We start from the raw sequence: 26,521 nt of genomic DNA, 5'->3' as shown, positions 1-26,521 counted from the left end.
TTTGCAAAGTAAAAATGAATTCTTCTCATCAATATGTTTGTTTAAATTCAGAATTACCAAAATAAATTGCTAGTTCACTGTACTATTACTATGCTAATTTATTAGAACGAAACTATTTTTGTTGAATATCTTTCTCCTTAATATAAGATTCTCATCATAAGATAATTAAAAATTTATATTTCGACTAGTAAATAATACTACTAACAATAATAACTTAGTAAAGTACGAATAAGCTAAACCTGGAAGTCGTAGAGGATTTCATTTATCTGGGCTCCGTCATAGCTAGTAATGGATCCTCCGAAAAGGACCTCAGAAGGCGAATCAGTGTGGCAAAGAGAGCTATGTCCAAAATGGACCGAGTTTGGGTGGCATTTTTCTCTACGGCGCAGAAACTTGGATCCTCAAGAAAGCCGACCGCCAACGTATCGACGCGTTTGAGATGTGGTGCTGGAGGAAAATGCTCGGGATTCGTTGGACAGAACACAGAACCAACGAATCCATTCTTACCGAGCTCAAGATTCCAATGCACCTCCGCACTACATGCGCGCGGAGGAGTTTCGAGATCTTTGGACATATCGCCAGAAAGAGAGGTGACAATATGAAAAAGCTGCTGGTGACAGGCAAGGTATGCGGGAGAAGGCACAGAGGCAGAAATCCAATGCGCTGGTTGGACCAAATACGCTCCACTCTCAATACCTCAGTCCACGTTGCTATCCACACAGCCGAGGACAGGTAGGAATGACGCAAGATGATGCAGGAGAAAGTTATTAAAGGAGGCCACGACCCTCAGCACAGAGGATTATCGACGCAAGAAGGAAGGAAACTACGAAAAATAAATTAATATCATTTCGTATTATAGATAAATATAGGTAATTTTTCATAGAATTTTAGTTTATAATTTAGAACTGGTTCAAATAAAAACCGCCGCCTAAGTCAGCGTTTGTAATAATTAATATCTATACTAATATTATAAAGGGGAAAGATTTGTTTGTTTGTATTCAATAAATAGGCTCCGAAACTACTAAGCCGATTTTAAAATTGTTTCACTATTTGGAAGCTTCACTATTCCCGAGTGACATAGGCTATATTCTTTTTTGAAAAAAATTAGGTATCCTTACTAAAACTCCAATAACTCAAGGTGTAAAAAAAATTTACCTAAAATATTATTTACGTCGCGTGCCCTACGAAAACTATTAATGATAGAATAAAATAATGTACTACGACTTTGTAAAAAACATTATTATTTACAAAAAGTGTCGCGACAGCATAATAATATTTATGCCGCAATAAGTGTTCTTTTATTTAAAAAAATGCCCCTGGTAAGACACGGAGTGCCCCCCTACCTTCGCCGACTGGTGGCTTCCTACTTGGAGGACAGATCGGTCACGTGTACTGAGCACGGTGGGATCGTGCACAGGTTCCCGGTCGTGCGCGGTGTTCCACAGGGGTCGGTGCTCGGCCCCCTTTTGTGGAATATCGAGTATGACTGGGTACTGAGAGGTGCCCTCCTCCCGGGCCTAAGCCTAATCTGTTACGCAGACGACACGCTGGTCATGTCCCGGGGGGAGTTTTACTGAGTTTGCTCGTCTTGCCACCGCTGGGGTGGCGCATGTCATCGGCAAAATCAGGAGATTAGGCCTCGACGTGACAGTCAGTAAAACCGCGGCCAAGTGGTTCCACAGGCCGCGGAGAGTGCCACCTGTCGATGCCCATATCGTGGTTGGAGGCGTCCGTATCGGGTCGGGGTGCAGTTGAAGTACCTCGACCTCATTCTGGACAGTCGTTGGACCTTCCGTGTTCACTTTCAGAACCTGGTCCCTCGTTTGTTGGGGGTGGCCAGCGTGTTAAGCCGGCTTCTTCCCAACATCGGGGGGCCTGACCAGGTGACGCGCCTTATACGAGGCGCCCACGTGAGGCCAGTCACTGGCCTTGGGGGTAGCGAAGTTGCTGCAACGGCCGCAACGCACCATCGCGGTCAGGATCATCCGTGGTTATCGCACCATCTCTTTCGAGGCGGCGTGTGTACTGGCTGGGACGCTGCCTTGGGTCCTGGAGGCGGAGGCGCCCGCCGATGACTATCAGTGGCGGGCTAACCTTCATGTCCGGGGCGTGGCGCGTCCCAGCCCCGGTGTGGTCAGAGCGCGGAGGGCCCAATCTCGGCGGTCCGTGATGGAGTCATGGTCCAGGCGGCTGGTCGATCCTTCGGCTGGTCGTAGGACCGTCGAGGCGATTCGCCCGGTTCTTGTGAATTGGGTAAATCGTGACAGAGGACGCCTCACTTTCCGGCTCACGCAGGTACTCACTGGGCATGGTTGCTTCGGTGAGTTCCTGCACCGGATCGGAGCCGAGCCGACGGCAGAGTGCCACCATTGTGGTTGCGACTTGGACACGGCAGAGCATACGCTCGTCGCCTGCCCCGCATGGGAGGGGCGGCGGCGTGTCCTCGTCGCAAAAATAGGAAATGACTGTTCTGGCATCGATGCTCGGTGACGACGAGTCGTGAAAGGCGATGCTCGACTTCTGCGAGTGCACCATCTCGCTAAAGGAGACGGCGGGGCGCGTGAGAGATGCACAGGCCCGCCGCCATCGAGCGGGGTCCAGGGAGGCGAATCTCGTCCAAGCCAATCTGGACCTCTAAGTGTTTCGGATCTCCCTCACATGTCGGCCTGGGGACCGGCGAAGGGGGCCTAAGAAGACGATGTGCAAGCTGATCTGCACACGTATTACGCATGAGCATCCGGGTGATGAAAGGCCGGCTATCCTTAACCCACGCTGGTTCTGACCCAGCGGGGTATTCCGTAGGATAGACCATTCTAACCGGCGCCATCTAGGCGGGCTTCAGACAGCATGCCGACCGAGAGGGCTGGTGGTCGTGGCACCGACGACCACCAGTCCGGCGTCCCGAGGGGGAGGGTGATGGGAGAGATGTGCTCCGCACTAAACGCTTCACTTTCCCTCCTTTGCCTTTTCATGAGCTCTGTCTCATGCGAGGTTTAGATGCTGGTTGTTGAGCGACAAGAGGTTTTAGTCGGTTCGACTCCGACATGCCCCGCCCTCCATCCCTAGTGAAGGGCGGAAGTCCGGCGATTTCCTTTTGACAAAAAAAAAAAAACGTGTGGCACTCGGGAACTGCGGCGGTATAGCTATTGCATAGCATTTTTTATCAACTTATGACATTATAATTAGACAATGATAATTTAATATTAAAACAATAATAAAACAAGACCACGCTACATTAAACCTTAATAAAGGCAAAACCTTAACTGTCCCCTTCATACTCATAAGCTAAACCGCGCGAGGGAGAGATGGGCAGACTTTTCATGATGCGCATGCAGTGTGACGTCACGCCACGCGCTTATTCACAAACACTACACAAGCGCAACGTGTGAATGTGTTGAACGCGAGCTACATGGTAGGCGGAGTGAGGGATGTTAGGTTTTTTTCGTTACGGAATTTCATGATTCGGTCGCCGCGCTCAAGGCCCGCGATAAAAGCTATGCAATAGCTTAAAAATGTATGAACTTGTAATAAAATCTCCTTGGCTATACTATTTGTATCTGGCTGGTTTTGGTATCATTAAAAGTTTAAGTTCGAAAGAAGATAATTCCAAATTAAAATTAGGAAGATGTGTGATTTTACTTATTTTTCGTACTGTCAAGATGAGTGAATCTAATGAAGATATTCGATACATTTTAAAATTTTACTACAAAAAAGGTAAAAAAGCAACGCCAGCCGTGAAAAAATATTGCGATGTTTATGGACCTAGTGCAGTGTCTGTGAGAGTAGCACAAATTTGGTTTAAGCGTTTTCAATCCGAAAATTTTGAAGTCAAAGGTGCACGTCGCTCTGGTCGCCCTATTACGGATAAAATCGATGCCATTTTTGAAAAAGTGAGGCAAGATCGGCATATCAGTAGTTGCGATGTAACTGAAGAACTGGGAATTAACCACAAAATAGTTATGGCGCATTTGAAAAAAACTGGGTACACAAAAAAGCTCACTGAAAGAAACCTAATGAACCATGTACTCATTTGTGTTTCTTCATTACGACGTAATGAAACCGAACCATTTTTGAAGAAGCTGATAACTAGTGATGAAAAGTGGATCACGTACGACAAGAACGTACGAGAAAGGTTGTGGTCAAAGGCCGGTTAGGCTTCACAGACTCTGGCAAAACCCGGGTTAACTCGCAACAAGGTGATGCTGTGTGTGTGGTGAGATTGGAAGGGCATTATACATTATGAGCTGTTACCACCAGGCAGGACCATCGATTCTGAACTCTACTGCGAACAACTGATGAGATTAAAGCAAGAAGTTGAGAGAAAGCGGCCGGAATTAATCAACAGAAGGGGTGTGGTTTTTCATCACGATAACGCTAGACCTCACACATCTTTAGCCACTCAGCAAAAATTAAGAGAGCTTTGCTGGGAGGTGTTACCTTGCACCTTCAGGTTTCTACCTGTTTCGGTCTCTTCAGAATTCTTTAGGCAGTGTCAGGTTAACATCACGAGAGGACTGCCAAAACCAATTGTCGCGGTATTTTGATCAGAAGCCCCAAATTTTCTATAGCAATAGGATCATGTCCCTACCAACAAGATGGCAAAAAGCTATCGAACAAAATGGTACCGACATACTTTACTTAAATGCGAATAAACTATATTAAAAAATGTTGTGAATGTTTATTTATTTATTTATTTATGTACACACAGAAAACAAGACACAGTACAGAGTAATAGGAAAATTATGTACAAAGGCACTGCTTATTTCTTTGAGAAATCTCTTCCAGCAGACCTGCGAGAGGATAATGAGAATAATAATAAAAAGTGATAAGTGTGTGTAGAACAAATAACACATAACTAAAATAACAAACACAAAATGAGAATTATAGCACATACACATAGCAAATATTATAAGTAACACAGTAACACTCGTGTATGCGAAGAGTATAGAACCATGATCATTCGGTTGATGAGAGATAAAATTGTTTGACCTTGTATTTAAAAACAGAAACAGACTTGCAAACTCGGATGTCAGCCGGCAACGAATTCCACAGTCTGACCGCGTGCACAGTAAAGGAGTGAGAATAGAAATTGGTTTTGTGGGAAGGGAATAACAAAACAGAACGTTGGTTGGACCTGCAGGGAGCATCAGGAGAACGAATGAAAGAGAATCGCTCACGTAAATATAAGGGAGAAGTGGGCTTATGTAGGATATTGAATAGGAGACATAATATTCGAGTATTCCTACGAAGGCGTATAGGGAGCCATTTAAGTTCTTTGCGAAAATGAGAAACATGATCGAATTTTCTGAGATTGTATATAAAACGGATACATAGATTTTGCAACCTCTCAAGCTTGTTTGAGAGCTCCTCAGTGGCATCCAAGTAGCAGGCATCGGCGTAATCAATTATGGGTAGAATGAGAGCTTGGACGAGAGATATTTTTGTATGCTGAGGTAAGAAGCCCTGCAGACATCTCAACGAGTGCAAGGCAAATGTTCTTAAAAAATGCGAAGAAACTTTTTCCCCAACCTATTATTATATAGAAATAAAATAGTAAACAATGTTTACAATAAGTGAGCTGTTTAGGCTTACTATACTATTTGACATTGGACGGTAATGGGTAAATTAAGTAAATGAAATTACAAATTTTACAGCGCCCCCCTAACCCACATCAACGCCCCCCATTTTTCCTGGGCCTCTTAACGCCCCCCTCTAGGTTTCAAACGCCCCCCAGGGGGCGTTATCGCCCACTTTGAGAAAGACTGGTCTATACGGTCGCAAATTGTTGGCTTGTAATATCCGTAAATAAGTATGCACTGCATCATACCAACAATATGCAACTTGGTTAATAAGCACAAAAATGCATTCCTAATGCCTCGCTTCCTTTTAAGCAACGAGGTAGCAGCAGCGCAGACGCCATGACCTTGTGTTAATATTAGGCTACCCAGCATTTCTGCAATTTCAAAATATTTCCTAATCCTCCATCCACCGCGTTTACGCATAAACTTTAATTTAAATATACTTTTATATTTCACAATTTTTCATTCTATTGAACTAGCAACAAAGTCCACGATACCCCAGTTAATTGGTAAAGAAAGCAAGCGCAGTTCACATCAGCTCAGCTAATATCGTATGAAATTCGCTAAAACCAATTAAGGTGGTTAATTAAATTGATTGTGGACAAAGTTAATTATTGTTTAGCACCGCTGTGGCTTGTGGAGGTTGATAAGCAAAACGTGCAAAGTGAAATATAATAATTTCTGTTTGTTCAGCTATCTGATTGCTTTTCCTGAAATTCTACGACCATTAGCGTCCGCCGATACGGGAAATACATTCTTTTAAATTTATCACCCATCTCTTCTTCGTAAAACTTTGTTATGATTAAATAGCATAGATAGTTTAATCAAATTTAGATACCATATGTTCATTTGTTACGCACCAATTTAAAAATGAGCCCCATACCTTGCAATTGTAGTTGAAATAAATGCTACAATTGGCGTGCTTATCGTCTCTAGTGATAATTTCCAGACAATCCTGACGGTGTTTTTCATTACAGAAATACCAACAACGGCTCGTGATCGTCATACATATAGTGTGGTAGGGACTTGACGCGTCTTACAATGACACAAATATATTATACATACAACAAATATTTGATTGAAATAAAAATATAATACTCAATGGCTTTTTTTTGTTTCAGAATATCTCAATATTAGTGGTGCTGTTGTATAGTTGGAGGATCGGCGTCAACGCCAAGAGATATAAAGAATTGGACGACGTTTATTATGGTATGTACATATCTGTTGTCACTTACCTTGCTAAATGCAATAATATTTTTTTTATTGCTTATTTGGGTAGACGAGCTCACAGCCCACCTGGTATTAAGTGGTTACTGGAGTTTCACGGCAGAAATAGGTAGGGCGGTGGTACCTACCCGCGTGGACTCACAAGAGGTCCTACTACCATATAAAAATATCTCAAATTTGCTGTGAGAACTTTCATGGCAAAACATTACATTGTTTCTTTTATTCAACGAATTCTCGCATACGTGGAAACGGAATTGTATTTATTGTACGAGCACACTTCAAGCTGTTGTCGCCTACAATAAATCTTCCGACATCGTTTCCCAAAGGCCACACCGAGTTGGCAATTTCTAGTGCCCATTGGAACCTGTTCACTACTACATTAAATTGGACAATGGACGGTCGACTGAGTGTGCGTGTTCATCTGTTCAAAGTCTCGGGTTTGTTTTCCGGTACGTCTTACAATTTTGACTCTGAGAATTATTTATATGATGGGAAACACTCGCTATCGTTAGCAGACGACATTCAACCTTCGAGTCGCAAAATTCATGAAAATAATTGCCCTTTTTGACGTGACAACGTCTTATAATTCGATGGAGCCGGCTGCACGCACGAAAAACATGACTCATGCGGCGTTACCTCGCTCTGAGGCGTTCCATTTAAGGCTTGAAGTGCAAGCGAGAGCGAGTGAATTGTATAACGTCTGTTCTAAAAAAGGCTAGCCTTGATACTGGCTTGATACGCTATACGATATCTGCATATTACTCACAGAATGCAATCATAGCTTAAATTATCTCTGCGACTCATCAAGGGCGCAGATAATCAATAGTGAAATAGATTACGTAAGCTAAGCTTTTATCAAAACTCACTTGCCTACGTAAAATATTGATATTTAATACTGAATTCCAGTGAACCTAGAACTAATTAACTTTTCCATGAAATTACAAAAGACAAATATATATTTTGTAATACAAAATAATAATAATTTTTTATACAATCAACGAACATGCACACCAAAAATGATTTTAATACATACCAAAAAAACGGCTACGGTTTGGTGTTTTTACTCAATTATCGGGTGTCGGATGAAATGATTGATTGTACGAGGAAAGAACTCAATTTGTTACCAACAAAACTCCTTTGGCCAATGATCACAATCTTAAATGTACCAAATCTACAAAAAAAAAAATTACTTGAATTATAGGTGCTTGGTATATTTTTGTGATGTTTGTACGTCATTTTCAATGACTTAAAGTTGTCGGTTTTTTTTTTTCCGGTCTCCACGGTAATCAAGAATACGAAATGAAGGTAGGTAAACCAAACTGTGCTGGAGTCATGGTCCAGACGGCTGGCTGATCCTTCGGCTGGTCGTAGGACCGTCGAGGCGATTCGCCCGGTCCTTGTGGATTAGGTGAATCGTGACAGAGGACGCCTCACTTTTCGGCTCACGCAGGTGCTCACTGGGCATGGTTGTTTCGGTGAGTTCCTGCACCGGATCACAGCCGAGCCGACGGCAGAGTGCCACCATTGTGGTTGCGACTTGGACACGGCAGAGCATACGCTCGTCGCCTGCCCCGCATGGGAGGGGTCGCGCTGTGTCCTCGTCGCAAAAATAGGAAACGACTTGTTGTTGCCGAGTGTTGTGGCATCGATGCTTGGCGACGACGAGTCGTGGAAGGCGATGCTCGACTTCTGTGAGTGCACCATCTCGCAGAAGGAGGCGGCGGGGCGCGTGAGAGACGCGCAAGCCCGCCGCCATCGAGCGGGGGCCAGGGAGGCGGATGTCGCCCAAGCCCTGGCCCTCTAAGTGTTTCGGGTCCGGTGTCCCGAGGGGGAGGGTGATGGGAGAGATGTGCTCCGCACTAAACGCTTCACTTTCCCCCCTTTGCAAATATCGGCAGTTTGTCAAGTCGTACACACCGCGCACGCCTCCTAGGTGCGGACGCTTCGTATGAGGTTCGGCCCCTGCCTGAAAAAAAGAGGCAGTATTGTTATCCCGTAAGTTTAGTAGCACTAACTAGCCTATTTCTGCCGTAATGCAATCATGTGTTCGGTTTTGTACAAATGAGATTTAGACCTCATGACGGAAGGTAGGTTGCACACTTTGTTGTGATGTCTTCATACTCAAGTAACTATCGCATTTATCACCAGATTAGTCTTGAACTTGTTCATACTAATACACTACTATAAAAGCCAGCTACACAAGTGGTACATAAGCATATACGTGTAAATATACATAAATAATAAATATAAATATTTACTAACAATCACGCCACGTTAACTGGTCCCGTGATAAGTTCGTAAAGAACTTGTGTTACAGGTACCAGATAACGGAAATAAATGTAAGATTTTTATTATACACATACGCATATTTAATATACATCCATAACCCTGGAAAAGACATGTTATATTTATCATACAAATATCTTCCCTTGGCGGGATTCGAACCCGCGACCCCCTTGTGTAGTGACCACGTCACTTACCACTACACCAGACGGCCGTTAAACATATAACTAAGTAGTGAACGCACTGGACTACCAAATAAATTATCCCTCAATATTGGCCGCAAATAGAGCCGACACTTTTAACGTTATAGCCAGAAATCCATAATTTATAAGCGGAGTACACGTGACCGTGACTGCCTACATTGTACGTTTTCCGGTTCACTCGTTTGAAAAATAAAGGTGAGCAACGGCACATTCAGACAACTGGCCTGCTTTGCCGAGGAAATATTGCCGAAAAAGAATTCTTAGCGTTACTCTAACAAGTTTATCTTGTTATATTTTTACTAGCGACCCACCCTCGCTTCGCTTCGGAAACATTAAATTTTATTATTGACCAGGTGAGCTGTGAGTTCGAACACACATGACCAAAAAAAAAAAAAAAAGTAGCCTATGTTCATCAGGGACAATGTCGGCTTCTAATGGAAAAATAATTCTTCAAATCGGTCCGGTAGTTTCGGAGCCTATTCGAAACAAACAAATCTTTCCTCTTTATAATATTAGTATAGATTATGGAACGTTAAAAGGAGCCTTTTGTACTTGGTGCCTTTATTTTAAGACGATACTTTTCGTTTGAAACAAGAATAATATTATAATATCAATTAGGTACAGTCTCGAGTTATTTTTTGATGTACGGCGCCCTGAGTCCTTTTGAAGTATTGTTTTCGACATAGCGGGATGGTTGATAATTCAAAATGACGAATTTCAATTTTAAGTCAAGATGAGCAATTAAGATCTCCTACCCGGAAAGTGTAGCGGATTAAGCACGAATTGGTTGAAGTTAATTTGGATTAGTTGTATAAGCAACTTTATTATAAAGTTTCGTAGCAACTATGGTTTTACATTAACCTGGTGTTAATAACGAAGAACTCTTATCAGGACTAACAGCGATAATAAAACATGTGCTTCTTATTGACAACCAACGTTGTTGAGTATCTGATGGACATAATTCAGCCATTTAAAACGCTGTCTATAATCATTTTAATTGTCAAAGGCAAAAGAAAGAACGTGTTTTATATACACATCGAAACTAATAGGAGTTCATCCATACTAAAACCCCAAGATAGACATTAAAAAAATAATCAATTAAACTATTTAACTAACATTCAACAAAATTAGGCTTAAAACGTAAAACAATGTTATTTTATCTTGTTTTACTAGCTGACCCGGAGAACGTTGTTTTGCCTTATAAATTATTTCTAGGAAAGATAAATAATCTAGATATCGACTGCAGCGCCATCTGTTGGGCTGATTTATGAATCTAAATCATCCAGGGCTGCACCCAAATGCATACAAAAGAAATCATTCAAATCGGTCCAGTCGTTTAGGAAGAGTTCACTGACAAACGCACGCACAGAAGAAATATATACATAAAGATTAAATTACATTACTGATAATAAAATTCAGAGCGCTCCAAAATTCAAAGTATTCTCGTGACTTCTAAATCGAAATGATAAAGTAGAATATCAAAGATCTAAACTCTGTGAAACATATAAAACCCATGTCTGGATACATTGATCATACGAGCCGAGTGTAATACATACATATTATCTGTGGCGTTGCGTGTGGAAACGGCATTCCTACATGATATATCGGGGAAATATTTCTTTAATGATATTATGGCCTTGGCGTTTAGACTGAGATATCGGTTGTACTAGTTTTTATAGATACAGATTTGATTTAGTGTATAGTAATCCGCAATGTATTTTAATACAATCAAAATATAACGTGACTTTTTTAAGAAAGTAAATTGCAGATTACTTTAGAATCGTTTTCATTTAAATATTCCGCTAGAAAAATTTTATGGGTAACAAAATAAAGCGCCAGCAAAAATGTTTCTTTAGTCAAATTGATAATAATCACGCAATGCTTAAAACTTTATAACAGAACACTTAAAAGTCAAAATGTATATTTTTTAACAGAAATTTAACAGAAATCTCCAAACGCTTGAAGGAGGTTACACATGATGCTAAGGCTGGCTGGTACTTTGCACAGAGAGTGAGTCTGGCTGTCCAACGAGGCAACGTAGCCAGTATCTTGGGGACTGTGCCTCCTTCAAGCGCGTTGGAAGATCTGTTCTACTGTGTGGGTTGAGTTAAAAAAAAAATGTATATTTTATCCAATTATAACGACTCATCTAGTACTGGTTTAGTTATATTATAATGTTTATTCGATATATTTATGCTTAGACAGTTTTTTACTGAATAGAGAGAGAGAGAGAGAGACAGAGAGTATTCTTTATTGTACACCAAAAAACAAATAAACAGTGCGATACATGAAAAACAAAAAAAGTACAATTGGCGGTCTTATCGCTAAGAGCGATCTCTTCCAGGCAACCATCAGGTACCAATACTGAGATAATGAGCCAAAATTTCATCGATGGCGATAATTCCATAGATTTATTGCAGTGTCACTACATTATATTACTGTGGTGAGCTAAGCTCATTATTTTACCTACATGTTTTCCTTTCTCTAAGTGGAGTATTTCAAAATATTGGATTACCCACTGTTGTCATTTATTTATCATTAAATAAATATTATGAAAGTCGTTAAGTGTAACACATACTAGGTAAGTCACTAGTACTAGGTACTAGTACTAAGTACTAGGTAGGCAGCGGCTTGGCTCTGCCCCTGGCATTGCTGAAGTCCATGGGCGGCGGTAACCACTCACCATCAGGTGGGCCGTATGCCCGTCTGCCTACAAAGGCAAAAAAAAAAAAAAAAAAAGTCAATAGAATTCATACTACCTAGTACATGTTATATTTACATATAGTAATATTTATACGGGTATAAAGATTTGTATCTACCTCAGGATTTGTACTTTGGTTTTGACCATTAAGGTCAGTTCTCTCATCGAAAAGAAGTTTTGTAGTACATGGTCGCGGCGCACTCAATACCATAAAATGTCATAATACATAATATTTATTATCTCATAAGATCCCAAATGTTAGATGAGCATTAGCCAGTTTATCTGTCAACATTTACCTTAATTCAATTTCAATAGAATTGATTATCATATGTGAAATTAACTCATTTCCTATAGCGAGTATTTAGATTTTGTAAAATCTTAAATAAACGCGTGTATAAAGCTTGAAATTGCCTTAATCGTGTCTAAGCTTCAGTAAATACAACACGAAATTGTTCCTAAATTGAGAAGCTAAAATCTAAAATTAAACAAATATTATCATGAATATTTACTCGCGAATTCACATCAGAGCACACATTAGGCACTTCACAAATATTACTTAATTTTATTGAGAGAAACATATTTCATAGCCATACCAAACATATATACCAAATATATACATACCAAATATGTACATAATACCAAAATACAACTAAAATTCAAATACTGTCAATAGGACAGTTATAATTGTACAATCGCCCCGGTAAAGGTCACGGTCACGGAAATCCTAGGCCCTGCTGTTTCATAGGGCCGCAAGAGAGCCCCCGTCTGAGGGCCATCTGGTGATTAGAGACGTTTGCATTGAGGTCAGGGTGACCGGGTTGCGGTACCTAGGCCTAATGATCGATGGTCGTCATAACTTTCGCGCTCACTTTGAGAAGTTGGGCCCCCGACTGATGGCGATTCTGGCTCGTCGAGCCGGCTCATGCCAAACGGTGGGTGGGGACACGGTGGTGTGCTACCTATATATAAGGGTGGTGCGGTCTATAGCACTGTACGCCCAGTCACTGTTACGAGGACCATGGTGGATTGGAATAAGCTGGGCACGTGCCTAGCCGAAGCCGCTCCGCCAATCCTCCCTTACGGCCCGGATTCGAATCTATCCCCCGAGGACACCGTCGAATCCATAAACATCATTACCGATCACATCTCTTCCGCGATTATTAGATCTTCAAAAGAAGTCGATGTGGAGGACAGCTTCCACCGCATCAGACTGTCCCCCGATCTTAGGAATCTCTTAAGAGTTAGGAACGCGGCAATCCGGGCCTACGATCGTCTTCCCACGCATTCAAACCGGATTCGGATGCGTCGTCTACAACGCGAAGTCCACTCCCGCTTAAGCGACGCGCGTAACGATAATTGGCATAGTTATTTAGAACAACTCGCGCCCTCCCACCAAGCATACTGGCGACTAGCTAGGACTCTCAAATCCGAAACTACCGCTACTATGCCTCCCCTCGTACGCCCTTCAGGCCAACCACCGGCATTCGATGACGATGACAAGGCTGAGCTGCTGGCCGATGCACTGCAAGAGCAGTGCACCACCAGCACTCAACACGCGGACCCCGAACACACCGAGTTAGTCGACAGGGAGGTCGAGCGCAGAGCTTCCCAGCCGCCCTCGGACGCGTTACCCCCCATTACCACTGACGAAGTTAGAGACGCGATCCACAACCTCCAACTTAGGAAGGCACCCGGCTCCGACGGCATCCGTAACCGCGCGCTAAAACTCTTGCCAGTCCAACTGATAGCAATGTTGGCTACAATTTGAAATGCCGCTATGACGCACTGCATCTTTCCCGCGGTGTGGAAAGAAGCGGACGTTATCGGTATACATAAGCCGGGCAAACCGTCAAACGAAACTTCTAGTTACCGTTCGATCAGTCTCCTCCCGACGATAGGAAAAATTAACGAACGGCTCCTTAGGAAACGCCTCTGGGATTTTGTTACCGCGAACAAAATTCTCATAGACGAACAGTTCGGATTCCGCTCTAAACACTCGTGCGTACAACAAGTGCACCGCCTCACGGAGCACATCCTGATAGGACTAAATAGACGTAAACAAATCCCGACCGGTGCCCTCTTCTTCGACATCGCGAAGGCGTTCGACAAAGTCTGGCACAACGGTTTAATTTACAAACTGTACAACATGGGAGTGCCAGACAGACTCGTGCTCATCATACGAGACTTCTTGTCGAACCGTTCGTTTCGATATCGAGTAGAGGGAACTCGTTCTCGCCCCCGTCAACTGACTGCCGGAGTCCCGCAAGGCTCCGCGCTCTCCCCGTTATTATTTAGTTTGTATATCAACGATATACCCCGGTCTTCGGAGACCCATCTAGCGCTCTTCGCCGATGACACGGCTATCTACTACTCGTGTAGGAAGATGTCGCTGCTTCATCGGCGACTCCAGATCGCAGTAGCCACCATGGAACAGTGGTTCCGGAAGTGGCGAATTGACATCAACCCCACGAAAAGCGCAGCGGTGCTCTTCAAAAGGGGTCGCCCTCCGAACATCACTTCGAGCATCCCACTCCGTAGTAGGCGCGCAAACACCTCCGCCGTTAGTCCCATCACTCTCTTTGGCCAGCCCATACCGTGGGTCTCGAAGATCAAATAACTAGGCGTCACCCTCGACAGAGGGATGACATTCCGTCCCCATATAAAAACGGTACGCGACCGCGCCGCGTTTATTCTAGGACGACTCTATCCAATGCTTTGTAGTCGAAGCAAACTGTCCCTCCGTAATAAGGTAACTCTCTACAAAACTTGTATACGCCCCGTCATGACGTATGCAAGCGTAGTGTTCGCTCACGCAGCCCGCACCCACTTGAAATCCCTTCAGGTTATTCAATCACGATTCTGCAGGATAGCCGTCGGAGCGCCTTGGTTCCTTAGGAATGTGGATCTCCACGATGACCTGGAGCTCGACTCTTTTAGTAAGTATCTACAGTCGGCATCGCTGCGCCATTTTGAGAAGGCGGACGACATGAGAACCCTCTCATCGTAGCCGCTGGAAATGACATACCCGACCCAGTAGACCGAATGGTAAACCGTCGACGTCGCCCAAAGCACGTCATTACGGATCCTCCTGATCCACTAACGGTGCTTTTAGGCACCACAAGCACCGGTCACCGTCCTCGTCGAACCCGTCGCTTGCGACGAAGGGCTCGACGAGCGAACTAACCAATAGACACAGCCCACTGAGTTTCTCGCCGGATCTTCTCAGTGGGTCGCGTTTCCGATCCGGTGGTAGATTCTGCGAAGCACTGCTCTTGCTAGGGAAAATAGCACTGTACGGAATCTCTCTATGATTCCGCGCCCTGACGTGCAAAAACGTCGCGACGTACAGTCGTAGTCAGGGCGATACGAAAAAATCGCACTGTCTCCTCGAAGGTGGCGTTTTCGCTCGCCGCCGATTATGCGTGACGATGCGACCTTTGCAAGAACCAACCAACGAACGATACGGCCGAGCACACGCTTGCGCACTGCCCCGCGGGGCTGTGTCAGCGCAGTGTCTTCTTGTTGCAAATAGGACCGGACTTCTCGCTCCCGATAATCGTGTCAACGATGCTCGGCAGCGACGAGTCCTGGGAGGCGATGCTCCACTTCTGCGAGTCCATCATCTCAGAGAAGGAGGCGAGGGATCGGAAGAGAGCGAACGTTGAGAAGAGCTCATCCACTCCGCAATGATCCGTCGTCACCGAGCCGGGGGTCGGAGAAAGGATTTCACCCAGCAGTCTCTGCAGGAGACGACTTTCTCCCTGGTAAAGGTTATGGAGCAACTAAGGGGAGCGAGACCATGTCTACGAAACTTTACGAAACTTCTACGGAGCAATACGTTGGTAGTATGTCGCGTTCTGAGCCGGCAGGTTGGTTCTGACCAAGCGGTGTATCCCCGGACACCAGTGACGTCGCCTGGGCAACCTGACGGACCACCGTAACGAAACAGTCGGCGTTCCTGAGCCTTCATTTCGGCTCGAAGGCTCCTTCGTCGGTCCGCGTCCTTGGTTTGTGCCGCGTATATAGTGTGGACCACGAAAAATAAAGTATAATTGTCTAACAGGCGGTCTTATCGCTAAAAACTATCTCCCAGACAACCGTTTTATCAACAGAAATTCTGAAACACATACAGCAGGTATGTTGCGGTGTAGGGGCATCGCCCGAGCGGCCTGGTAGGGCTGCCGTACTGCGGAGACCGGCGGCGTTGGTCGTCGACTTTTACCTCGACGACCCGTCAGGCGTCCTCGAGGTGGCGCCGTGAGTCTCGTTATAATGTTGATCGCGGAAACACCCCTACTCTGACCGGGTTCTGACCCCGTGCGGAGATAGGACGTCGGGAGTAATAGTGCAGGGGAGTCGTTTAATGTGGTAGGGCCCTAAAAATATAGCGGACCAATCCCACATACCCCGCGCACCCCCTAGGCGCGGGGACCTCGTATAAGGTTCGGCAATGACCCTAAAAAAAAGTATGTTACGGTGCACTATTATTAACAATATTTAGAGTGGTCTATCAAGATGAAGACACTACATACCTACATAAAATATTCTATAAATATACATCTACCATTTTTCTTCTTCTCAGTCGTATGCACTCTTGGCAGAGTGGTCGTGGTCATCACTTGGGTTGGTGGTGCGCTTCACCAGACGTCGCCATTCCTCGCGTACCGCGGCCCTTCTTGTGCACTCGTTAACGGGACCGTTTAGAGCTGCCTTTATTTGGTCAACTACCATATACACATAATATTAAATCACTATATTGATTATGAATACAGTTATGTACATACACATAATAAATCGAAAGTATGGAAAAACAAGTAGGTACTAAATTTACCAGATAAATGGCTGACTATTTTACTTCTGTAAGTCGGGAAAAGCCGAAAAGCTACTTAATGAACTCGGATAGCTATGAAAGGATTCTCATATTGAATTCATTATCATTTATTAGTTTCATATTCGGAATTCATTTTTATCTGAGAGCAATTAATGATAATAACAGTCACGCAAGGTCTTCCGACCACAAAATTGGGCTTTCCTGTACTGTGGAAACTAGAGACACTTTATTCTATTCCTTAGATTGTTGGACGAGCTCACGGCCCACCTGGTGTTAAGTGATTACCGGAGCCCATAGACATCTACAAAATGCCACTACCCACTTTGAGACAAGAGTTCTAAGTTGTCTCAAAAATTCAAACCGAAACGCATTACTGTTTCACAACAGAAATAGGCAGGGTAGTAGTGGTACCCATGTGGACTCGCAAGACATCCTACCACCAGTAAAAAATATATATATATAAATACAACAATACAGACGACTTTTAAAGAAAATAGCTTGTTAAAAACCAGTTTAAGTTTGTCTCTCGATTAATTACAAACATAAATAGGTTGGTATTCAATTGATCTGACATCTGTTACACGATACGCTTAATTTACAACCGCGAACCGGTGTGATTTACACCATCTACCTCTGTTCACGTATTGTATTTTTCGTTATTATTTTTAGCATACATTGGTCGAAAACCACAAGCTCTTTCTTGTGCACAATCGAATACAAGGGTGCAACAATACAAGGGTCATACTACAGTGCAACCTTAATATAACGAACCTCAATATAACGGCGTCCTCAATTCAACAAAATTTTCGGTATCCCCTTGAGCTGTCCATAAGAGTCAATATTCCTTTACGCTGTTGACTTTACACCTTGACACGATTTAGTTTTAAAAATCAGCGTTTTGTTTGATGGGACGTTCGTTGTTGATTTTTTACTTTTAATTCGTGAGTTTTGTTGTGCGAATCTTTATAATTAACATTAAACTACTTAAATGATGAACGAACCCACCTTGATACCTACTTTTACAGACTTTACTGTATCTTATTTTGATTATTAATGTAAAGCAAAATGTTGTTACCTACGTAATTGTTTTTAAAATATAGAAAATACATACAGAGTAATTTGATAAAAATGTGTTATCACTTATTAGTAGTTGTTCGTTATAACAAGATGAATACGTAATGTTGAGGTGAATAAAACTATTTTTTTTTACCTTGTTATAACAAATGGTAGACCAACCTAACCTTAATATAACAAACCTCGGTTTACCGAATTACCTGATATAACGAATATTTATTTGCTCCCTTACCATTTGTTATATCGAGGTTGCACTGTATTAATAAATAAATTTTTAACTAAAAATCGACTTGATTGAGCACTGGGGATATTCATTTACATACATTCTGATAGAATCAAATCAAATCAAATCAAATGAAATAAAAAAAAATATATTCAACATAAATGAAAGTACTTACTTGTTGAACGTCAAAAAGAACTACCGCCAATTCACAAAGACATTCTCAACTCAGAATGCGAGACAGTTTTTTTTTTAAATCTCTACATTATCATGCGCTGAACTGATCAAGTGAAAAACTTTACCCTAACCGCACGTACCGAGTGCGCCAAGCCTTAGTTCGCGAATTATGGAGAACAGCTTTCAAGGGTATAACAAACAAAAATTCCACATGACCACAATTGCTCTGCCAATAGTAACCGACTATGATGATGATGATGATAATTTTCAATGTTATCCCTATTTATTTTTGTTCTCAAAGTAGCTACCATCATCTTGTTTATATCGTCGCGAACCAGTCAGCCAAGATGCCCAGCGGAATTCACTTACTAACATCAATCAGTTTCATTAACCATTCGATACCAGGTGACCTGGTTAACCAATCTACAAAAAAAATATACATTGGACCCGTGTGTACACAGCTACGTCGCAACACATAATCCAGATTGAAATTCAAATTTCTCCAATCAGAATTTCCATAATCTATACGCACGATGACTCTGCAGCCGAATATTAAGTTAAAAGAGAAACTGTATACGCTTTAAATATTTCGTTACTAATTTTCTTGATTGCGGTCTGGCCAGCTCACAGTCGACTTGGTATTAAGTGATTATTAGAGTTTATGAACACTATTTTTTATCTTTATTGCTTAGATGGGTGGATGAACTCACAGCCCACCTGGTGTTAAGTGGTTACTGGAGCCCATAGACATCTATAACGTAAATGCCGACACCCACCTTGAGATATAAGTTCTAAGATCTCAGTATAGTTACAACGGCTGCCCCACGCATTACTGCTTCACGGCAGAAATAGGCAGGGTGGTGCTACCTACCCGTGCGGACTCACAAGAAGTCCTAGCACCAGTAAAAACTAAGCAATTGATGTCTTGTAATTTTGTGTTTTTGTGTAGGTACCTGAAGTAAAGTTATTTTATTTTTTATACGAATCATTAATAAGTATTCAGATTTTTTTACTTCTACTCTAGACAGACGACTTAAAACGCAATTGACAGTAAGCTGTCACGGTCAACTTAGCAATGACCAGGAAGCAACGTGGAGGGATGCTCATGCTAAAGCAGGATGGTACGTGACAAAAAAGATCTATGGACTAAAATAGTGGTTCTAGGTGGTATGTTGTTTGTATGGAACTCTGTTCAGATGGCGAGCGATGGGATGATAAAAAAGAGAATCCTCAGAACAAACGATACGAAACCCAAAGAGAGCTGAAATCCCTTCGTAGTTTCCAAGTGATGTGTTAGATTGGCATTATCGACAATCCGAAAAATCTTCTTCTGTAGTGCGTGAAATGGAAGTATCATGTACTAAAAGAAAGATCGTGATCGTCATCTGACTGTATTTTCCACTAAATTATTTTTATGATATTAGAGACAAAATTTTGCTACTCGACTATTATTTAAATACATTTAAAACTTGGTAATTTAACACGATGTATTTCTAAACATAAGCATACATTTCTGTTCTTAAATTTGTTCTTGGCTATATGACAGTCAACTTAGACTTATCAAAACGGGTCAAAAGAAGTATTTTCAGGCTTCCAAAGATAAATACAGAAATACTGAAACATAAGCCAGAATACCATTGTTAAGGGTAGCATTTACAAATTCACAGACAAAGGTCCTTTACTAAAAAACTCCTGTCGCTCAACAACCCACGTCCGAACCTCGCGTGAGACAGAACTCATGAAAAGTCAAATGGGGGAATGTGAAGCGTTTAGTGCGGAGCACATCCCTCCCATCACCCTCCCCCCCCCGGGACACCGGACCGGCGGTCGTCGGCGCCACGACTACCAGACCTCTCGGTCGGCAAGCTATCCGAAGCTCGGCTAGATGGCGCCGTTTAAAATGGGTTATCCCATGGAATACCTCGCTGGGTCAGAACCGACGTGGGTCGAGGATAGCCGGCCTTCCATCACCCGGATGTTTTTACGTAAAACGCCTGCAGAGCAGCTTGCACATCGTCTCCAGACAAAAGTTATTTTTTTATGTAAATGTTTGTTGTATTATAATTCATAATACAATTTCTTAAAAGAAAATATATTTTATTTTGAGCGCCATACTTCCGTTGTTATGCGGTGGCTTCCGACGACACTTGTGTTGAAGATTTATAATTCTATTAACTACTTCAGAGTTCCTTTGATTTATTACAACAACTTTGGTTTGAGAGTATAACAAAAACCTTGTTGGCTTATAATTGCTTTAATATTAATTTATCTATTCATAATTTGATTCTAATTTATCTTCCCTAACAGCTACAGCCGTAATTTTGTGATGGTTTTACTTGAGAGAAAATGTTGAAAGCTTTCGGTTGTTCTATTTCGGAAGAACGAATTTAATTTGGATAATTCATTGTTCATATAATAAAAAGAAAAAAATATATTTGTCGATCAAACAGTTGTTCTGCTAAAGTTTGAGTTGGATAAATTATCAGATATTTAAATGTTATCGTCACACTAACATAAAAATGGCGTGGCCGGTAAATTCGAATCAATGATGCGACAATGGCCATGTCCAAATACCCTTCCCTAATACACTACTACGATAAATCAATAACATTGTGTGATTAATCAAGGCCTCAAAAATTACATATTTTGCGTAATATCTGGGTGATTGTGCACATTGTTAGCAGACATGCTGGGCACCGCTAAACTGCCGGGTTTGAAACAGCAGACCACTAATTATAATAAATAATGTGTTGTAAATAATAGAAAAAACAGCTTAAAAACATTTTTCTCTTCATTGCAATAAGCACCGTGGCCTCAAAGTAATTTCTGAAGGTATTTCCATAAATGAGAATGGTATGAAGAATCGTCATTATCGGATCGTTGGGGAAGGAATTTACGCCATTGTCTTAAAACGGCTAGTCCGTGGAATTCTCTGCAACTGATATATGTGCAAGTTCTTCACAGCGTGAAACGAAACGCATATCCTCATTTTTTATGTTATCTGTGCATTTTTTACTCAATCACGACTTTGGCGCCTTTTTTATAAATATTCAAATATTTTATCTAATCATCTAATTGTCGGACTAAAAATATATAACATCACTTCCACAAACTAGTTTATTATTTGTCCCGATCGTGGACAATATTTGTTTTGTGAAATGTAGCATACACAAACATTCATTACTGCTCAAAATAAAATGAAATATTCATGTAGTTAAGTCCCGAATTGTCCAAATCGACAAATTAATTACAAATTCTTCCTATAAAAGCTGTGGATGTGAATAGAATGAAAGTTTCTCGGACATAATACGACTTCGCACGAAAAAATAATTACATTAAGAAGTTTTCTTATGAATTTATTGAAGCCATAAGAAATAATAGTTTCCCAGATTTTCTGAATTTATAGAAAGAAAGGTATATGTTAGTTGCCTCAAAAATCTATTTTGGTTTCATATTGACTGGTGGGCGAATTCACGGTACCTAACCTAACAAAAATCCCAACTTCTGCCCTAGCAAAAGCAGTGCTTCGCTGTATCTACCACTGCATCGGGATCGCAGTCTACTGGGAAGATGCGGTGAGAAGCTGAATCGGTTGTGTCTATGGGTTTTTACTCGATGACATCATAATCGATAGGTGAAAGCTAGAATCAAAAGTCAAAGTATCTTCCAAGCAGATTTCAATGACAGTCCTAATACAACAAAAGCATGCGCTTAATCGACTGACTGACTGAAAAACTATGTAAATAATGAAGACGCAGGGTGAGTGACGTTATTGACAACGCAATGACATAGCTTTTGCGATTTTTCACGTAACAAAAAACTTTTTACCACGCAAATTGCGATCCGATTTCAAGACGCCGTCATCTATATACGTAAGCAATTCTAAAACGTCCCAGCGCCCCACAGATGTGAAATAAACGAAGAATTCTCATTATCAAGTCGTGGTGTGGACCGAAATGTACACCATTGTGTTAATAGGGGCGGATATCAAATACCTTTCAAGTCGCTTAAATCGAGAATCCCGAATGTGGAATTCGATTTACGCTCGAGTTCCTTTAAGGACCCCGAATTGTTTTAGGATAGCAATGTTTCCCTTTCGAAACGTTTGCGCGGTGTGCGGTTGTCCAAGAGAATTGCTTTTGGATAGTGATCCGTTAATTTGAAATCGTAAACGAAAATTATAAGATGAGTTTGAAGTCGTCGGATAAGTTTAAAAGATAAGATGAGCGGTGCATTCGTGTCCAGCGATGTCACCGATGTTTGAATAGTTTCAAAAATAAAAATAATAATTTGCTAATTAATGGCGGTAGATCGTTTGTGAGCCCACACGGTTAAGTACCATCACCCTGTCTGTTTCTGCAGCCTGAAGTGGTGTTCAGCCGTGGTATTATAAAACAAAGACTTATCTTTTTCTTTTCTTAGATGGGTGGACGAGTTCACAGCCCACCTGGTGTTAAGTGGTTACTGGAGCCCATAGACATCACGCAAATGCGCCACCCACCTTGAGATATAAGTTTTAAGGTCTCAAGTATAGTTACAACGGCTGCCCCAACCTTCAAACTGAAACGCATTACTGCTTCACCGCAGAAATAGGCGGAGTGGTGGTACCCACCCTCGCGGACTCACAAGAGGTGACCACCAGTATCTCAAGATGGATGGTGGCATTTACGTTATTGATGCCTATGGGCTCCGATAATCATTTACACAAGGTGGGTCGGGACCTCGCTCATCCATATACGTAATAACTAAAAATAAGGAAACACACACATCTAGTGAATGAAGCGAAAAAATCAGTGAAAAGCTTTTTCTAATTCCAAACATATTCGTAAGGCGATTCATTTTTGAAGTCAGAAAACTTGAAATTCCCACACACAGTTCACGTTTTCGTTTATCCCGACTATAGCGGACATTATCGAAAACGTTTCTTCGGAAACCACCTACGTGTTGTGTATGAGAAATTAAAACTATACAAACAAAAACCAATCTTAATCGAAAACCTTTTGGAAGTTTACTGAAGAAGAAAAAAAGGATTGTGTGGTTTTATGAAACCATGTTAAAAGTGAAACTTTTTTTCACATTATAGACATTGAACTCTGACAAACAACAGTTACATTAAGCACTGACAAAAACAAACAAAATAGCGTGGGGCACTGGCACAAATGAGTAATAGTCTATACACTACACGGTCAGCTGCTGCGAACTATAGGCGCCGCCATATTGGCCTTGGCTGCTCTTATGAGCGCCTTTCACTTTATCCCTACTCCGCGGCCGACCGTCACGCGACATGCAACACACAGACGAAAAAGGTTCAGACGATGTAAATTAATCCAAGCGATCGATTATTCTAAAATATCATTGAAAAATAAAATATTGTCATATTCAAAAATATATAAATGTATAATAATTTTTTGGTCCTTCAAAATTTATAAATTTCAATCTAAGGTTAAGATTTGACATGTTTAATAAATGATGGGTAACTAGTAAATAAGTACTAGGACAATATTCAAACTTCGCTTGGAACATCATGAAAACACCGAACGGAAGAAATGGCTTTGGAGCTTGATGATAGCAAATTAATTATTCTTGTTGGAACTACTAAAAAAATTTCATAAGACGATTCGAATCTAATTTGGCTGATTTTATTCGTAAATAGACGCATTTACAAATCTTATATCTTTAAACGACCAATTCTTGTATATAAATATACTCATATATATAATCTAAATCTCGGAAATGGGTCCAACGATTTTTATAAAATTTAGTAAACAGGGGATTTGGGGGGCGATAAATCGATCTAGCTACGATCTATTTTCAGAAAATGTTGTTTTATTCGTGTTTTCAATAATCAACTTTATCGATAATTTTGATTTTATCTTCAAACCAGTTCATATTTTTTTATTATTCTGTCAGTAAAATCGAAAAATATTATTCATATTTCATCATTTTATCAATATGTAAATTCGTATTTAAATATAATTTCTAAAAAACAGAATTTATCAAATAAAAGGTCATTATTATCTAGTCATATATATATGATGGGCAAGTTCCATTATTTACTGGCCAATATCTAAGGTTATATTGTATGATGGATGTACTGACAACATGATAATTACAAACCCTGGCTTGTTACAAGGCTGTGCGAGCCCGCAGCGCCCTTCACATAGCATGTTGGTATAGCTTCGTTTTTACGGTATAGCTTATACCATAAATGTTTCGAGTTTTTTGAGATGAATCGCTCGTTATCTGGTGGTAGGACCTCTTGTGACTCCACACGGGTAGGTACCGTGACTCTGTCTATTTCTGCCGTGAAGCAGTCATGCGTTTCGGTTTGAAGGATGTGGGACAGCCGTTGCAACTATACTGAAACCTTAGAACTTATATCTCAAGGTGGGTGGCGCATTTACGTTGGGATGTCTATGGGCTCCAGTAACCATTTAACACCACGTAGGTTTTGAGCTATCAAATCAATAAAATAAAGAAATCCCCGTTGCTCCTACATGACAACGCTCGATCTTATAAGGTACAACAAACGGTCTCTAAGCTACATGAACTAATTGTTGTTGGTTCGAAGTTTTGAGTCATCCAATGGGTCTTATAATGAACATGGACAAAACAAAAATCATGTACAATGTCCATGTTGCACCCACCATAGTTACTGTTGGGAGCTCTACTCTTGAAGTTGTTGATGAATATATATACCTAGGACAGGCAGTCCGATTAGGTAGGTCCAACTTTGAGAGAGAGGTCAGTAGACGGATCCAACTCGGCTGGGCAGCGTTCGGTAAACTGCACAACGTCTTCTCGTCCAAAATACCTCAGTGCCTTAAGACAAAGGCGTACAACCAATGTGTGTTACCAGTGATGACTTACGGCTCGGAGACGTGGTGCTTCACTAGGGATCTTTTTAGAAGGCTCAAAGTCGCGCAGCGAGCTATGGAGAGGGCTATGCTCGGCATTTCTCTACGTGATCGAATCCGAAATGAGAAGATCCGTAGAAGAACGAAGGTTGCTGACATAGCCCGTAGAATTAGTGAACTGAAGTGGCAATGGGCCGGCCACATAGCACGAAGAGAGGACGGTCGATGGGGCAGAAAGATCCTGGAGTGGCGACCACGTACTGGCAAGCGCAGTGTGGGACGGCCACCTACTAGATGGACCGACGACCTAGTAAAAAGCGCTGGGTCTCGTTGGATGCAGGTGGCAATGGACCGGTCGCACTGGAAATCTATTGGAGAGGCCTATGTCCAGCAGTGGACGGCGATAGGCTGAAATGATGATGATGATGAACATACTCACCTTCTACTTTTTCCAATTTTAGTATTCGTTTTTTTCGTGACTTCTTTTAAGCCTCTTAAAGAAGGGCATACAATAGCGCTCAGGAAAACAGTTGTGTGGAACCCATTCCTTCGTGTCTATTGATTACACTGTGCTTTCCTTCACCGTCGTGCCTTCATTTGCAGTATTCACTCCGTACACGTCATTAATGTTCTGAGCCATTTATGGGGCATTGCCACCGCGACGGGACTCGTATTCTATAATTACTGTATTTTTATGCCGTCCATATTGAAGAAAAAGGCACAAAGGTAGTGAAAACAATAAACTAATCAATAAGCAAATTACTGAATTAGAATTATAAAATTCATTTGAATTTAGAATTCATTGGCAGCCATACATAAATTACGTTTCAAATGGGCCAATATTGTCAACGGACAACTTCACAGGTAGACTACCTACTATATTGTATTTTTATTTATTACTAGCTGTACCCGTCCGCTTCGCTGAGCATTTAAAATTAACATTATTATTTCTCACCCCCGCAAAGATTCTCATCATTAACGCCCCCGCAACTGGTGTAGAGAGTCCAACATTCATATAAATATTAGCCTATCCATTAAGTACATGTATTTTCTACATGGATACCAAGTTTCAAGTCAATCGGTTGCATGGTTCAGTAGTTATAAGGGAACATCCGTAAAAACCACTATAGATTTATATATTAGTATAGATTTGACCTTTATATTTTTATACTTTCAGAGCTGCCATTTTACGGGTCGCTCTCGTGGATTATTTATAGAATTTACTACAATAACAGTTGGCGATAGAAAATTGACAACCTTATTCCAGGAACACAAGCGTCAAATTCTCCGTGGACCATTGAACAGATGGCCGATTGTAGCTAAAATACGCTCAATATCTGTCTTGTCACGTTCCCGTCTTATTTATCCC

The 26,521-nt window shown here is 41.6% G+C and overlaps 1 protein-coding gene across 1 annotated transcript in view; it reads left to right on the top strand.

The window, feature by feature from the left end:
- The window catches only part of LOC114241790 (uncharacterized), a 60,652-nt gene that overhangs the window by 12,759 nt on the left and 21,372 nt on the right, over nucleotides 1-26,521 (top strand). The window contains exon 3 of the mRNA XM_028172758.2: nucleotides 6,701-6,788. Within this exon, the coding sequence (XP_028028559.1) occupies nucleotides 6,701-6,788 (88 nt within the window). The remainder of the gene's footprint in view (nucleotides 1-6,700; nucleotides 6,789-26,521) is intronic.

This window comes from Bombyx mandarina, chromosome 13 (assembly GCF_030267445.1).
Source record: "Bombyx mandarina strain Sakado chromosome 13, ASM3026744v2".
NCBI lineage: Eukaryota > Metazoa > Arthropoda > Insecta > Lepidoptera > Bombycidae > Bombyx > Bombyx mandarina.
The sequence above is the reverse complement of the archived record's forward strand: the minus strand, read 5'-3'. Positions and strand labels throughout refer to the sequence as shown.